At 40.2% G+C, this 15650-nt stretch overlaps 3 protein-coding genes across 3 annotated transcripts; all 3 read left to right on the top strand.

Moving 5' to 3' along the window:
* The first annotated feature begins 656 nt into the window (after nucleotides 1-656).
* On the top strand, nucleotides 657-8546 carry LOC134197204 (uncharacterized). Its single transcript, XM_062666481.1, has 13 exons — nucleotides 657-1150; nucleotides 1598-1820; nucleotides 1880-2008; nucleotides 2061-2382; nucleotides 2438-4479; nucleotides 4846-5008; nucleotides 5062-5159; nucleotides 5846-6026; nucleotides 6462-7080; nucleotides 7220-7356; nucleotides 7416-7535; nucleotides 7937-8088; nucleotides 8145-8546. The coding sequence occupies exons 1-13, from the start codon at nucleotides 963-965 to the stop codon at nucleotides 8325-8327; spliced, it is 4557 nt and encodes a 1518-aa protein (XP_062522465.1). The 5' UTR covers nucleotides 657-962; the 3' UTR covers nucleotides 8328-8546.
* Nucleotides 8547-13451: 4905 nt separating this feature from the next.
* On the top strand, nucleotides 13452-14677 carry LOC134197691 (uncharacterized). The gene is made up of 2 exons (XM_062667036.1): nucleotides 13452-14598; nucleotides 14640-14677. The coding sequence occupies exons 1-2, from the start codon at nucleotides 13452-13454 to the stop codon at nucleotides 14675-14677; spliced, it is 1185 nt and encodes a 394-aa protein (XP_062523020.1).
* Nucleotides 14627-15498, top strand: LOC134197603 (uncharacterized). Its single transcript, XM_062666947.1, has one exon. The coding sequence runs from the start codon at nucleotides 14703-14705 to the stop codon at nucleotides 15186-15188; it is 486 nt and encodes a 161-aa protein (XP_062522931.1). The 5' UTR covers nucleotides 14627-14702; the 3' UTR covers nucleotides 15189-15498.
* The last annotated feature ends 152 nt before the right edge of the window (nucleotides 15499-15650 follow it).

The raw sequence follows: 15650 nt of genomic DNA, 5'->3' as shown, positions 1-15650 counted from the left end.
TGTGTGTGCGTGCGTATGTGTGTGCTCGATTGTGTGAAATATTAAATTATGAGTTTACGTAAACTACACGAGTGTCGGTTCCATGAAATTTTCTGGATTACCAGGTTGTGCTACTCATTCACTGATTCACGTCATTTGCTCACTGACTACGTGGGTTACTGTAGAAACTGTACAGTACTCTTCGATTTATAGTTAGAGGTACGTCTAGAGTAACAGTGTTAGTAGACTACTACAGCATCACAAATTAGCTAGAACACGGAAAGCTAATGTTCATTGTGTAATATTAGATTAGCTATCTAATCTCAGTCGTGAAAAGTATCAGATATCAGACGAGAAGTCCTAGCAAACATAACCGGTTATTTCTGCGATCATGATATTTCTGCGAATTCTGCGAAGAAATCACGGAACGCACAAATAAAATTAGCAGATATTCTAGGCTTATGCTCGGAGTTCCAGCAAGTCACTGTTGGACACGTGTACACGTGTACATGACTGTCTTCCGTAAAACGCGAAAATTTAAATAACCCACAGTAATAAAAACTTACTCAAATCGCAAAAATTTAAGACCGCAGAAGTAACCGGTTATACGGGAGTCATTAGGGAAAAATTCAAAACCCGTATAGTCACGATTAGTACCGTGCAACCAGCTCATACATAACTACAGTCCAGAAAAATTACATGCGCACATTGTCTAGTTACTATTTCACAGATGTGTCACAACAATCAAAATTTTGTCTTGAAAATTTATGGTAATTAAATTTTTTAGATTGCAACGATAGTAAGCTTGATCAGTGCACAAGTATTGCTGTTGACGTTTCTCTCAATCGTATGAGAATGACGTGTTGTATTCGATAGCGCGTCAGTAATTCTGATGCAAACACAGTGACGTCATCTAATCAGCATCCGGGATTGCATCCATCGAGCAAGACGTCTTGTGTGGAATCGTCGCGTAGAATCTACTCATGGGCAACTCCTTCTCATCGTCGCCTGCTAGTCCGACCTCCAGAAATTCGTACGAAACTGGACGGACGAGATCATCTCCCTCGGCTAGCATGGACATTTCTCACCTCACTGACAAGGAAAGGGCGCAGATACAGAGCGTGTTCACGCGGCAAATGAGCTTCGAAAGGAAAGAGCAAGCGAGAATCGAGTAAGTCAATGACAAACATCTGGTCGTTTGAGTGCAAGAGCCGCTTGCAGGGCAGCGTTCGCAAACATGTTGGCAAGACCGGTTCAGTGTGACTGAGTTCAATGAGAAAACATGTTGCATCATGATGAATGTGCATGTGATGATGTACGCGATTATACAGTATAAGATGCTACTACTGAGTTACTGAGTAGCTGCACGCAGTGAATGAGTTCAAGCTAGTAGGTCGAAGGTAACCATAGAAATATACCCGGAAACAGTGCTAGCTAGAGCGTGGGCTTCAACTCGAAAGCATGCCGTTGGTTAGGGTTATACTAGAGGGGTAGGGCTAGAGTTAGAGACAGGATAGTTTGTATTGTATTGAGAACATGAATAGGAGCGCATAGACTACGGAACTAGAAACATAGGCAACATTCTTGTTGCAATTGTACAGCTTCTTGGTTTGTCTAGGGCGCTCAAGAAGGAAATGATAGAGTTTGAGCGTTCTGTTCTGGCCGCCAGCAACTCGTCGTCTCCGAGTATGTCCGACGGTTTGTGTGCTATTTGTCGGACTGCTCCGCTACTCGACGACGCGTCGGACTTCGCAATGGGAGGGAGTGGACAGAGGTGTGATAGCTGTGGACGCGTCTGTTGCCCGAGTTGCGGCGAAGAAAGGAGGTCGAAAACAACTCAAGTCGGTCGATTGTGTTGTACTTGCATCTCGCTGTTTACTTCATTGTTTTCTGTCGTCAGAATGAGTTGTGGGTCTGCTTTTTGTGCGAGAGACGCTATCAATTTATTATGAAATCAGGTTTGTGGTTTGGATTGAAGGAATCTTGCCCGACAGTTGCTGATTTCGGGCTACAACTGCATGATAAGCCGGTAATAATTGTTAGGAGAGGAGCTTGAGTTGAGGTGATAATTGTATTTATAGGATAGTAGTGGTGCAGTTGATTCCGGTAGTCAGATGATTACTCTCTCACCTGAGAGAGTACCATCCATCATGTTGACACGACCTAGTGTAAAGGACAAAAAGTCTGGCCCAAGCTTGGCAACACTTAATGATTCTGATGAGGCTGGAATTACAGCTCCAGCTAGCAGTGATAGTGATGAATGCGGGGGTTTTACTCCTCCACCGCAGTTAGGGTTACAGTCACGTGATGCCATGAGCCCAAAGGATGCACAAAGCTCACAACAGGTAGATGAGGTCAGCAGGGATGAATTTACTGGAAAAAATTCAGCAAACGGAAATTTTGGTAAGATGAGAAATGAAGTCTCTTGCATTCATCTAATTTATTCTGATTTTTCTAGATCTCGTTCGTTCACCTGTGGCACATAGTCAGTCTTTACCTCATCGATCTCCAGGAAAAGTAAAGGATGATGAACGAAGTGAGAAGCCTTGGTCTCTGCCATCGCTTTTGGCACGTAAGAAAAAAGGTGTAATGCTTTCAGAAAGTGTAAAGACGAACCAGAATGTCTGCATTGAAACAAACAGTAGATTTGACAAAGAGAATGGTGGGGATGAGTTAGATGATGACAAACCTTTGAGCCCGACAACGTGGGATCGTGTGAGAAATCGAGCAAAGACGAAAGCCGAGAAAGACATTCGTAAAAAATTAGAAAATCGTTGGTCTCTCAACGAGTCTAGTTCTGAGGCTTGGAAACATAGTCATCCGTATTCGCCGACTCCAAAAAATGCAAAACCGTGGACATCTGCGGCTTCAGCTATGGCTGCTCGGAGAAAACAGAAGGTTCTTTGTAAGTCTGTGGTGGAGCAAATGCAACCAGGCGAACGACCATATCAGATACATTTGGCTGACTTGAATGTCCCTGTAGATAAGGGAGTAGATCTGTCAGATGAGAAGGTGTCAAAGATGCTCGAGAGCAGTGACTCTCTCTATGCTGTGGGAGGTTATCAAGTTAATGGAAAGCAAGAACAAGGAGTTAGGGACACTGCCAAAGAGACACCGACAACTGAAGATGCAAGTAGATCGAGAGCATCTAGTGGCGGTAGCTGTGGGGCACATAGTTGCATCTCAGAAGATCCCAATTATGCACGCATTGGCCCATTATTAGATCTTGTCCATTCTCAGACACCAATTGCCAAAGAAGCGGAACCTGGCTATGCAGTAGTCGATAACAGGGTCAATAATCACTTTATTTCCAGCAGTGTGACTATGGAACTGGAGAGCCCACTAAATCACACAAATGACGAGACAGGTTCTTTGGGTGAGGTGAGCGATCATACTTTTATTAGAGGAGGCATTGCGGAGAAGCAGAGGGTATCGACTGGAGACGATGACCACGACGACGACAATGTCTCTATTGGAGAAGTGAATGAACCTGGATATGCTCGAGTGAAGATTCTGACTTTAGAAGATGCCGGAGATGAAACTGAGATGGTGATTGTTGTTGACAATGACAGCGATCATGAAACTGTCGGCTACTCACGAGTGGACAAGAAGGATGACATTGAGGACGACGTCCCTGATCCTGGATACCAACGTATCGCTGATGTAAGACGTCAAACAACAGCTTTACTCACACAAGGTGAAGTGGATGCTCTCTACGCTAAAGTGAATAGAGCCAGTAAAACGAAGCGAGAGAATGTAGATGATCCATCAGCTCTTTACAGTAGAGTAATGAAGGTTAAAGTTCGAGATTCATCAGGTTTGTATAGTAAAATTAACAGACAGAGAGCTGTGTCGCCTCTGTATAGTAAAGTACACAAGCTTCAAGCGAAGGAAACAGAATCGGACAATGGTGAAGAAGGTGGATCGAACGAAGTGACCGTTGATGACGTGACCGCTTTGTATGCAAGAGTTGTGAAACGGAAGGATAAGAAAGAGAGTACCAAGACAGATGATAGATCCAAGGAGAGAAAACCACGACGACGTCTACCAAGACTGCCATCCGATGATGAGCACATTTCTCTGTTAGAGCGAACAAAGCGGCTTGAGAAAAAGTTATTGCGATTGAGTCGTGGATTGGGAGATGATGACGACGACGAAACAGAAAGTAAATTGGAGAAAAGTAGAGCAAGCCCTAAGGATATCCCACAAAGCAGCCAAGGACTGGTAAAACAAAGAATGGCGTTTTTTAGCCAGCAGTCTAATGCAGCTAGTGACAGTGATGATGTTGTTCGAAGAAAACGTGGTCGTGCTCAAATGAGTGCAAACAGTAGTGCATCGGTTTCGTCATCTGTTGAGTCATATGCATCAGACAGTGTAGTGTGTAGTAGATCGTTTATGTTCAGTCCAACAAGATGTATCTCACCAACTGGTTTGAGTTCGAGGCAAAGTGTGGGCGAGGAAGTGGTGACGTCTCCTGGACCAGCATATACCGAATCGAGGAAAGCTGATGTTTCTTGTAATTTGTATTCTGAAATGTTGTAATACTGTTTTGCTGTGGTGGTTTGGCTGTGTTAGTTTATTGATTTTTGGTGGTGGCTCTCTGTCTGTCTGTGTGTCTGTCTGTCTGTGTGTCTGTCTCTCTGTTTGTCTGTCTGTCTGTCTGTTTGTCTATCTGGCTGTCTGTCTGTCTGTCTGTATGTGTATCTATCTTTTTGTCTGTTTTTTTGTCTGTCAGTCTATCTATGTGTTGGTCCATCTATTCATATATCTCTATTTTGTGTCGCTCTATGTATGCCCGTCCACGTGTTATCTGCTTGTCTGTTTGCTTCAGGAATGTAACATGATCTCATTCTTTCTTACTACAGGTATATGCAGGTACGTGATGGTCAAACACCTCAAGGGTTACAGGAGCGGTCAATAGAAAAGACATCATCCATCTCACCACTTTTATCACCAGATATTGATATGCAGAGAACATGGCCACGACCTAAGAAAGACAAAGGGAAACCACCCGTTTCTCCAAATTTTTGTTAGTGACATGGCCTTGATTATTGTGTTTGGAGTAATGTGTCATTGGTATAGGTGAGGAGACTGTTAGGGTAATGCTTCATAAGGAAGTAGCCGGCATAGATGATGCTTCGTTTGGGTTGAGTTTTGAAGTGAAACCCAGAGCTCATCGGGTAATCTAGTAATTTTTATTTCATAAGTAGTGTGTGTTTGCTGTCAAGTGTAGGTAGCACATGTGGTGAGTGGTGTGTGTGTGTGTGTGTGTGTGTGTGTGTGTGTGTGTGTGTGTGTGTGTGTGTGTGTGTGTGCACGTGTGTGTGTGTGTGTGTGTGTGTGTGTGTGTGTGTGTGTGTGTGTGTGTGTGTGTGTGTGTGTGTGTGTGTGTGTGTGTGTGTGTATGTCACATAATGTGTTTTTGCATGTTTGTTTATGTTAGTGTTGTTCTGGTTACTTGTTATAGCTGCCTGTTTTTCCACCTTTCCACTTACGTTTGTATGTGTTTGCTGATTTGTTGTTTTTGTCAGTTTAACGTGAGCATTGTTCTTTTGTCTCTCCAACGGCTAACATGGTTGAGGTCATATAATGTAGATGTTACGTGTATTATTACACTGAATGATTCTAATGAAACTGTACTTGCTGTACATACCATTTTGTTAGTTTAGTGGATGGAGTTTAGGTAAAGATGTGCATGCTTACTGTGGGACAATGTTTGTGAGGTATTATTGTTTATGTGTGGATCCTGGTTTGTGTATGTATAATGTCATATATGCTTGCATTTTTGGTTATTGGTATATTTAGATGTTGTTGGTTGTGTATTCTTTGTTTGCTGCTAAACTGTTTCTTTGTTTACTTTGTGTAGTTGCACATTTCTAGGATTGCTGTTGGTAGTGTTGCTTCGCAATGTTCAAAGATTGGCATTGGAGATGAGTTGTTGGCAGTCGATGGCAAACCTTTCTCTAGTGGTGAAATTAGTTTACTGATGGATTATATGAACAAAGTAGATGACGTCAAGTTGAGGCTGAGAAAGAGGCCACGACAAGGTTGGATCTTTTGTGTGATTTGCTGGTCTTTCCACTGTATTTATATAGTCTACATACGAGTAGTTTGTAAAACTACATCGTACACAATTGTTTTATTTTTGTAAGAAATGGTTTACAATTTTTGTGATTTTACTGCACACTGAACACATGACGAGGAGAGATAGTGGTGTGTTGATTATATCTTGTAGATGTAGATGTTCACAGTCTGTATTGAGAAGAGTAGAATCTTGTGCATCTTGAAATAATTCTGGTACAGTACAGATTGTGCCTTACCTACATAAAACGTTTGAGGTATTCCAGACTTTCAGTAGTGTATCTAAGAAACATGTTACAAGAAATAAGTGTACTTTACTGCTGTTTTTTCACATTACACTAAACTAATGTCGGTTACCATATCTTATGTACTGTTGTGTATTTTGTCCTTTCTATGTGTAGGTGTTGCATTCAAGGAAAAAGTGAAGGAACAACAGCGTCTTCGGCTACAAGACAAGTTTTCATTAGCTGAATCATATCGTCTATCTGGGAGCGAAATGAGCCTTAACAGCAGCTTTGATTCCATTGGCGAAGGACAACATGTTGAAGGGCAAAATGTAGAACAATGCAAGAGATCTATTGTGGAGTCACATCCAGACCATGTCAAAAAAGGAAACAAGCTGCATTGTATAGAAAACTGTGGAAATTTGCTTAGAGCAGATGAGGCTAATAGGGGAATTAGTGGGAGTAGAGAAGATCTGACGTACTCTAGTGTACATGGTACTGATAATCACTCATCTGTAGTATTACGAGACATGGGAAAGAAGGCGAAAAAGAAAGGTATCTGGAAGCGATTTTCTAGTGCTTTGACGAAGAACTATCGCAGTGGCAGTATAGATGATCTTACTCGACTTTCTGACACGTTTGTTGTCTTGAAAGCACAACGACGAATTGGTTCGGTGGACAATGTGGAGCAGGAGGATCAGCACCCGCATACTGCTGTGGATAGGTTGAGTGAATTGGACCAGTTGGTCACAGCAGAAAGCAGAACGACTGTATCCAGTGAGAACAGTCACGAAAGGTACAGTCTGATTGCACAAGGTAGTGGTGTTATCATCAATTATTATGTACTTGCACACACACAGACACACACACACACACACACACACACACACACACACACACACAATGTACACGATAAGAATTTCTAATGTGTTTAGCGGCTCAACTGTGCCAAGTGTTACATCACCTCTACCACGTTCCTGTTCAGGAGACGCGTCGACTGAACCATCTTTTCCACTTCAACTCGGAGATTACAAACTTGGACAAGGTCAAGTGCTGGATCAAAGACATTCAGGTAGTTGAGTTCCCAACTAGAGTGCTTGCCATGCACGTCTCAGTGGCTACTTTGTGCAGGAAAAATGCTCATAGCAATGGGAGAAATCGAACTGTCTGTTATGTATCACGGAAGCAGAATGACCGTCGAGATTATTAAGGCACTCAACCTTCAAGGACAGAACAAACAGAATGCACAAAGTATGATGTGCTATCTGTTGTGTATGGTTTGTAATCAATTGTGTGCACACTCAAATGTTTAAATTGTAGTTGCATATCTTTGTTTATATGTACGCTTTTCATGTGATCTCTCAGTTACTGCAACACGCTTTAGTCCTGATTTGTGCTTGCAGCTGCTGTAGGTTGATTAGGTTTGTAGTTATTTGTTGTTACTATGTCTTTCTCCTGCATGGAAATTTGAATGATTCAGTGATGTCATAGAATTCAAGTAAACACACCAAGCAGCTGCATTATAAGTCACTTAGTAATTTAATATACTCGTAATTGATTCTAATATTCTAATGTAAGACAATGTCAATAGGATTAGTGTTCAATAGTCTACAATGCACAATGCAAACGTTTTGGCATGTGATTTGTGTTAGTTCCATATGTGAAAGTCTATTTGGTCTCATCTGTGACACATCAGAGACTGGCCAAACGTAAAACAAAAAAAGCAGCCACTCGTCCAGTCGACCCTGCTTTCTACGAGCAACTGTATTTCTCAGAGTCAGACTTTCGCAATAAACATTTACAGGTCAGAAACGAATTTTCAGCAGTGGCAACAATCCACTTGATTGGTTTTGTTTGTAGGTGATGGTGTGGCGGCAGGAAGGTTCGGGAGTGTTTGCAAAGAATCGGTGCATTGGTACTGCGATTTTGTCATTGGATGAATTGGATCTGTCATCCAAGGTTCAAGATATGTACAGCTTGTTTGCTTTGCCGCATCAAAAGTCTGACATAGTTGCGGTGTCTCCCACCAATAGAACCTTGTAGTCTGATTAGTAGTTGTAGTTGATTGTACTGCAGTTACATTCATGTCGAATAGTAGCATATAATTAATGTACGGATAATTTGTAGAGAGGGATGGTGTTTGCATTGTTGATATTATTAGTATCATCGAAGGTATCGTAGTGACTTGATATTTTGCAGCATCTGTATGTTAATTGTCGACTTGAATAGAGTTGTAGGTTGTTCGTTTTTGTGGACTGTGAATATGTCGGAACTTGAGAAACTTGTTAGTGGCCTGTGTTTCCTTCACGACTTTGTCTGGTGTCTTGTGTTTGCATCAGGATTCACCAACTCTGATTGAAATAAACGTGCAACCAGACAGTACAGCTCACATTTCTTGAACTTTTACAGACCCCAGGAGAGAGTGGAATTATTACTAGGATTTATTTATTGTATTGATTAATTAATAATAATTATATTGATTATTTAGTTTTATTTGTGTTGTAAATTATTATTATTATTATTTAGTGTCACACTTGTGTTGTAATTTAGTACTAAATCATTATGATTTAGTTTGACACTTGTGTGGAGCTTTATCTTTCAAATTTGTGTAAGCCCACATCGTGTAGAAAATTCTAAGTATACCGCCCTCAAGGTGGGTCACACCGCGTGTGAACCTCACTGCGCAAGCACAGGTGCAACGTCGCCGGAGAGGGCGAATTTTTTTTGGGACACCCTTTCGACTTAGCCGCTGGAGCGAACAGTGCGCTGGTAGTACGAGGCTAGCGGCGCGGCCTTTGATTCTTGGTAGTCAATGGACATGTTACAACCGTGATTTTGACATAAACGAAGTGCTACGTTTTTGCGCATCTCTCGGACAGTAACCTGCACCGTTTATTCAAAGGGGGCCCCAGTTTTGAACATCGTCAGCTGAACGTTGTTTTCTCTGTGCAAATCGACTTCAAATAGATTGGACGGCAGGTAAAGTGATTTCTAAATTACTATGAATTGCGATTAAACATTTTTTATTATTTCTAAAGTCTTTATTGGGTGCATATAGCTATGCACGTTGCCTCGATTGAATTGTACGGCAATATTTACGCTGTTACATACACTGCATACATCAAATTGTGTACTATTTATTGCAAATCAATTTTCTGTGTGCAATCATATAATATGCAATTAATAATACAATTATATAATACAAACTACTACTACCACAAATTTACTAACAGATAAACATTATCTAGTTGAAATGACAGCATTGATATATTTTAAGCATTACTTAGTTGGTATAAACACGTACGTAAAATAATGTATAGACGTTTCAATAATCATGACAAATCAGATGTTGGATATATATGTTTTTTACGAACTGACATTATATTTTGAAATACATATCATGCCATTGGTTGTTATATAGTTGGTGACATGAATGACAGTTGTATATGTAATTAGCTGGTGTGTGTGTGTGTGTGTGTGTGTGTGTGTGTGTGTGTGTGTGTGTGTGTGCATGTGTGTGTGTGTGTGTGTGTGTGTGTGTGTGTGTGTGTGTGTGTGTGTGTGTGTGTGTGTGTGTGTGTGTTAATTGTGTGCGTACTTTACCTACTTGAAGTACGAGCAACATAGCTAGAACATAATCAATATTTGGTAAAGATCAAATGGTTGAAATGAAGACGAAGATCGATACTTAGTTTATGCAGCAAATGTTAGGCAAACTCAACTTTGACATACTAGAATTATTAGTTTGTAGATGGTAATATTTTATTATATGATCTACAAAGCTGATCAACTGAAACTCTTTTTTAGTTAATCTAGATTATTTAGTTATGTGGTGTTTATTGTGAGTTTATGGTGTTTGTTGTGAGACAGTGAGTATTGGGGTGGAGTTCTTAATATCTACATACATGGAAACAAATTTAAGGAATGTGTATCTGTTTTGTATATCAATATATACTGCTGATCTAATTAAATTTTGTAAACTGTTACAGTATGCACGTTATATAATATAACCATACGCAATTTATTTTGACTTTTACTGTAATTGCTTGTTGACAGAATGGTGCAGATGGCTTGATCTTATATGTTGATTCTGCAGGAGGCCTTTAATTTTGCAGCTCAGGAATAGCAACAAGAATTTTCACCCATACTGTTTACATAGGTGGAGATAAATTCAACTATAGTTGTTTGAGTACAATGGATAGCACATGTCAATGTATGTTCTAATAGAATGTCAATAAATACGGAGGTTGACTGGCTGAGTTTATTGTAGTGTTTATTGACTAGTGTGTATTCAGCTAATTTTTGTAGATCTCTAATTTACTTAAGTCTCTATCTTTGTAACTAGAGTGTGCACTCGCGGTTTCTTTTTGCGTCAGAATTTGAAATCTAGCAGTGTGCGCTTGCGGCGTAGTGCAAAATCACGAGGTATGAGGGCGTGGCATAAGGATTTAGGCGGGATTCCGTGGAGGTGTCAAAACAACCTGCTTGTCTCTGTGTAACATGGAACACCACGGTACCTTAAATAGCCGAGATCTCCAGCTGTTGAATGACGATAATTGGCTAAATGATAGTGTAAGTCTGACGCCAATGTGTACAAATTCTCAAATGTACAAAAATACTAAAATTGAAATGGTGTAGGTCATTGAAGCTTATCTGTGTTTCTTGAAGAGCCACTCTCGAAAAGATTTACAAAAAGTAGTTTAGCTTTATCTAGATTTTTCTATTTCTGACATGTGCTGGATCGTTTGCCTGGTGCAGAATCGAAATCTGAAGAACTTCGAGGTCTTGAGCACTCACTTCTTTACCACAATTAGAAATAAAGGCATCAAGTCTGTTGACAGCTGGTACAAAAAGGTGAAGAAAGCTGCAATTGAAATACATGAATGCATTTTTACCTGCAAATCTTCAAAATGTAGGCAGATATTTTTTATGTCGAGTTGCTAATAGTACCTATCAATGAAGGCAACATCCACTGGACAATTCTGGTGTGGCCCACTCACCCACTTAAACCATTATTTATACCCTAAATCAACTTTTGTATGCAGGTAGTAAATAATAGAGAAAAGACTATGACTTATTATGATTCAAATTAGAGGATTGTATGATGCTACAGACAGTTTCAGTCAGATGAAGTAAGTAAACACATTCACAACATAATCATTAACTGTTAGATCATACTTGTTATCTTAATTTTGAACAATTGCAGGCAGTATTTGTCACGACAAAGTATGTTGAGACGTACGATACAGATTGACTGGACAGAGTGGAAGACTATCAACGCCAGTGTAAGATCTATTATATTCACTACTATATAAACCTGAACATTTACAGAGTGCATGTTCGAATAGGTCACATGCAGCTAGCCATATAAGACAATTAATGACTTATTACCCTCAACTAATTAATGCTCACTTCTAATCAAATCGTAATGAAAAACCTCTTACAGTTACTCAATCTCAACACAAAGATAATATCTGCTCACTATCATTGGCTCTTACTAGCTGCAAATATAGGTATACATTGTATATAACAGGTCAACTTTTAACTTAATTAATAGTGGGCTTGAAACTGTTAGACAAGTTCTGGCCAACAAAGAGTCCTCCTTTGAGATGCAATGTCGTGAATGCAGTTAGTGTATTGTGAATTTGTGTGTGTGTGTGTGTGTGTGTGTGTGTGTGTGTGTGTGTGTGTGTGTGTGTGTGTGTGTGTGTGTGTGTGTGTGTGTGTGTGCGCGTGCGCATATATGTGTGTGTTCATCATTACATCCAATAAACAGTTCAAAGACCACGGTGTGCAAACAACTGACATTAGTTAGTGTTGTTATGTAGCATGATTACCATTGTAATCTATAAATAAATGCAATATACACAAAGACATTATTCTGTTATTCATACTTTCTTTATGACTTACGCTAATACAGGAAATACCTCAACAGCAGAACGGTAATGACTGTGGGGTGTTTCTTCTCCAGGTATTACAAGCTACTTGGTCTGACTTGTTCTAAACTAGTCACAATTTAATTTTATCTATTCAGTATGCCTATTGCGTGGTTCACAGAAGAGACATGGACTTCAGTCAGGTACATGATTGTTAATTTATATATATCCATTAATTAATTAATTAACATTCAACAGCTTACTACTGATACTAAGAAACTCAAACATTCTATTTATAGAACTACTTAGAAAACCTGAATGATATATCTAGAACAGTTTGTACAGTTAGTAAGTATTCGTACTTTATTGGCTTTGTTACTACAGACTGACATTCCCCAGATTCGTTGTCGGATTCAGTCAGAGCTAACAGACGTGTGCAAGTCAAAGACAGCAGCTGACTCCAATGAATCCATATCAACACATGTAGAAATAACCAACAGCACTGACTTGGCACCCATAACTGAGTCCAAAAACAATGAATGTCAACCCACAATCAAACAATCGCTCATTCCAACCTGCCAGTCAAATCTAAGCTCATATTCAGATTCGGATTTTGAAAACAACACTGTGGAAAGAGTCTCCTCCGGCAATAGAAATTGCTATTCTGTCCTAAACAGAAATGATTGCCCAGAACAATTGAGAGCTGTTGTACCACAATCCAATAAATACACATATGTGATAGATGAATTCAAAGTATCTGAGCAACACTGTCTTGATAGTCCCCAGTTTTCTGCCACTCTACGAATTAATTTAGCAACTAAAGCCGATGCAGAGCAATGGCTAAAACAATTCATGTGTCACAGCAAGTGCACATACAGAACAACAAGAACAAAGAAGATTGCTTTCAAACGCCTTGTGGCAAAATTCCACATGCATTGTCAGCATCACAGAAAATCATTAAGTGACAAGCAAAAACAGGCACATCTTCAAGTTGAGAGAAAAGGACAGAGAAGATCTCTCATTGCAGGAATGAGAAGCAAAAAACAGAATGTCCTTCAAAGTTGACTTTAACCATCATGAAACCTACCAAGAAGCAAGTTTGTACAGCAGATAAAAACCTCCTGTCACACATGACAATCTTGAAGTTGAATTTTATTCACAACCATCCTGTACACTCAGCGCATGCGTTGAGTATTCGATCTGTAGATGATGCCACAAAGCAGAAAATTTTCACTCTTTCTCTAAGGGGCATAGTGCAGCATCAGCTCGGCACGCCCATGAAACCAACCTGATGATTTCCTGTGCTGAAAACGAGCAAGATGTTCAACGTGTACTAGCAGACAGGGCCATAAATCCATCAGTACAGGACTACAGCAGATTGCATGAGCAATGGAGAAAGAAGGAAATGGGTGAAGAGAATGGGCCAGACATGTTTTTTCAGCTTCAAACTGAAATTGATATCTACAATGAAAACAACCAACAACAAGGTGGAACAGACAAACTTCAGGTCTATGAAAATCCATGCTTGAACAAAGCAAAAAGTGGCACATCTTCTAACAGTGATGACGACATCTCACCACCACCAAGAAAAAAAGTCAAGTTGTGTAAAAGAAAGCAGAAACATCAGCCAATGGTTCTAGCAATCTGTACACCACTTAAGTCCAGAGCCCACAACAACATCAAACAAGCCAGAGAAATGGTGTTTATTGATGCAACTTCCTCACTAGATCGCTATAATTCATCTGTATTCATTATGTCAACTAGCACACCTACTTCTGGTATCCCTCTAGGTGTGATTGTCACTTCAGATGAGCAGGCGACAACCATACATCGTGGACTGGAGTTGTTAGGAGAAGTTTTGCCTGAGGAGGCATTCAATGGCAAAGGAGTGAAACATGGTCCCACTATTGTTATGACCGATGACAGCCATACAGAGCGAGAAGCTCTTCACAATTTCTGGCCAACAGCAAATCTCCTTCTATGCACATTTCATTTTCTTCAATGCAGGTGGACCTGGCTATATGATAGTAAAAACCACATTTTTAAAAATGATCGTACCATCCTTATTGAAAAAGTCAAGAAATTAGTTTACACTAATACAGAAACTGAGCTACAGAAACACTACAACAGTTTCCTTCAAAGCCCTGAAGTAAAGAAATATCCTAAGTTTTATAGTCACATGCAGTCACTGTGGGCTAGACGAAGAGAATGGGCGCACTGCTATCGTAGAACGATTCTTATTAGAGGAAATCATACTAACAACTATGCAGAAGCTGGAATGAGGATCCTGAAAGAGCTCATTTTCAGTCGAGTGAAATCATACAACTTGGTACAGATATTCTATTTCATAACTGAAATAATGGAACGGTATTACCAGAGTAAACTGCTCAGTGTAGCCCACAGTCGAGTTGACCGCTATATTTCACTTCGCTATCAAGGTGTAAATGCTAAAGCATATGCTAAAGTAACCATAAAGCAGATCGCAAAAGAAAGCTTTTTGGTGCCAAGCAAGACTGAAAGGGGAGTTGCTTATTACACTGACATGAAAATAGGAGTTTGCACGTGCCCAAGAGGTCAAGATGGGTCACCGTGTAGTCACCAAGCAGCAGTTGTGTTGCACTTTGGGTGCACAACAGTAAACTGCATTCCTGCTCTCAACCCTGAAGACAAATGGAAGTTGGCATACATTGCATATGGCAAGGAATGTGTAGAAGATTTGTCCTTCTATACGCTAATCAGTAAGCCAGTTGACACAACAAAGAAATCATGCGAGCCACCACCATCACCAACACAGCAGCAGGAGAAGCAGCAGCAGCACTACATTTCAACTGGCTGGTATGCGCAATCAGAATATCTACAGCCACAATGGTGTGTAGATGATGACACAAAGCAGTGCAACAAAGAGCATGATTCTGATACCACTGTCTCTCTAAAACAAGAAACACAGCAACAAGACCAACTCTGTCAGGTAGTTGACTTAATATCCGAAGATATTAAAAAGCAACTGAGGGCTGATGTTATGTTCTAGCAAAGCATAGAAAAGTTTACTACAACATACAATAAACTATCCACCAAATCCACAAATTCTCATCTGATTACAGCTTTCCATAAATTCGGTTGGTGCTTTGGGGGCAGTGTCACCCGAAAGAATTACGGAGTTTTGCGGCGAGGTAGGAGGATCCCTATTCAAGCCAAATCAGCTGGAAGAAGAAAATCAATACACAGAGGGAAAGCAGCAGCAGCTCCTGGACGAGCCCCTGCAGCTGTTACTAAAAATCAAAAAGAGCCTGAAAAAGATGACAGGTATTTTATACCAGTTCAACTAAAAAACAACTCAGTCAAAAGACCTCACTCTTTGAAAGACAGTATCTCCAAAGGTCAACAAAATGCAGGAAGATGGTAGACTGTTTACTACTCTCTCAACCTGCCAGTATAATATTATGTTAATTAATTAAGCACAGTTATGAAGACATGCAAAAGAAATATTCAG

The sequence above is a fragment of the Corticium candelabrum genome, chromosome 22 (assembly GCF_963422355.1).
Source record: "Corticium candelabrum chromosome 22, ooCorCand1.1, whole genome shotgun sequence".
NCBI classification, from domain to species: Eukaryota; Metazoa; Porifera; class Homoscleromorpha; order Homosclerophorida; family Plakinidae; genus Corticium; species Corticium candelabrum.
The sequence above is the reverse complement of the archived record's forward strand: the minus strand, read 5'-3'. Positions and strand labels throughout refer to the sequence as shown.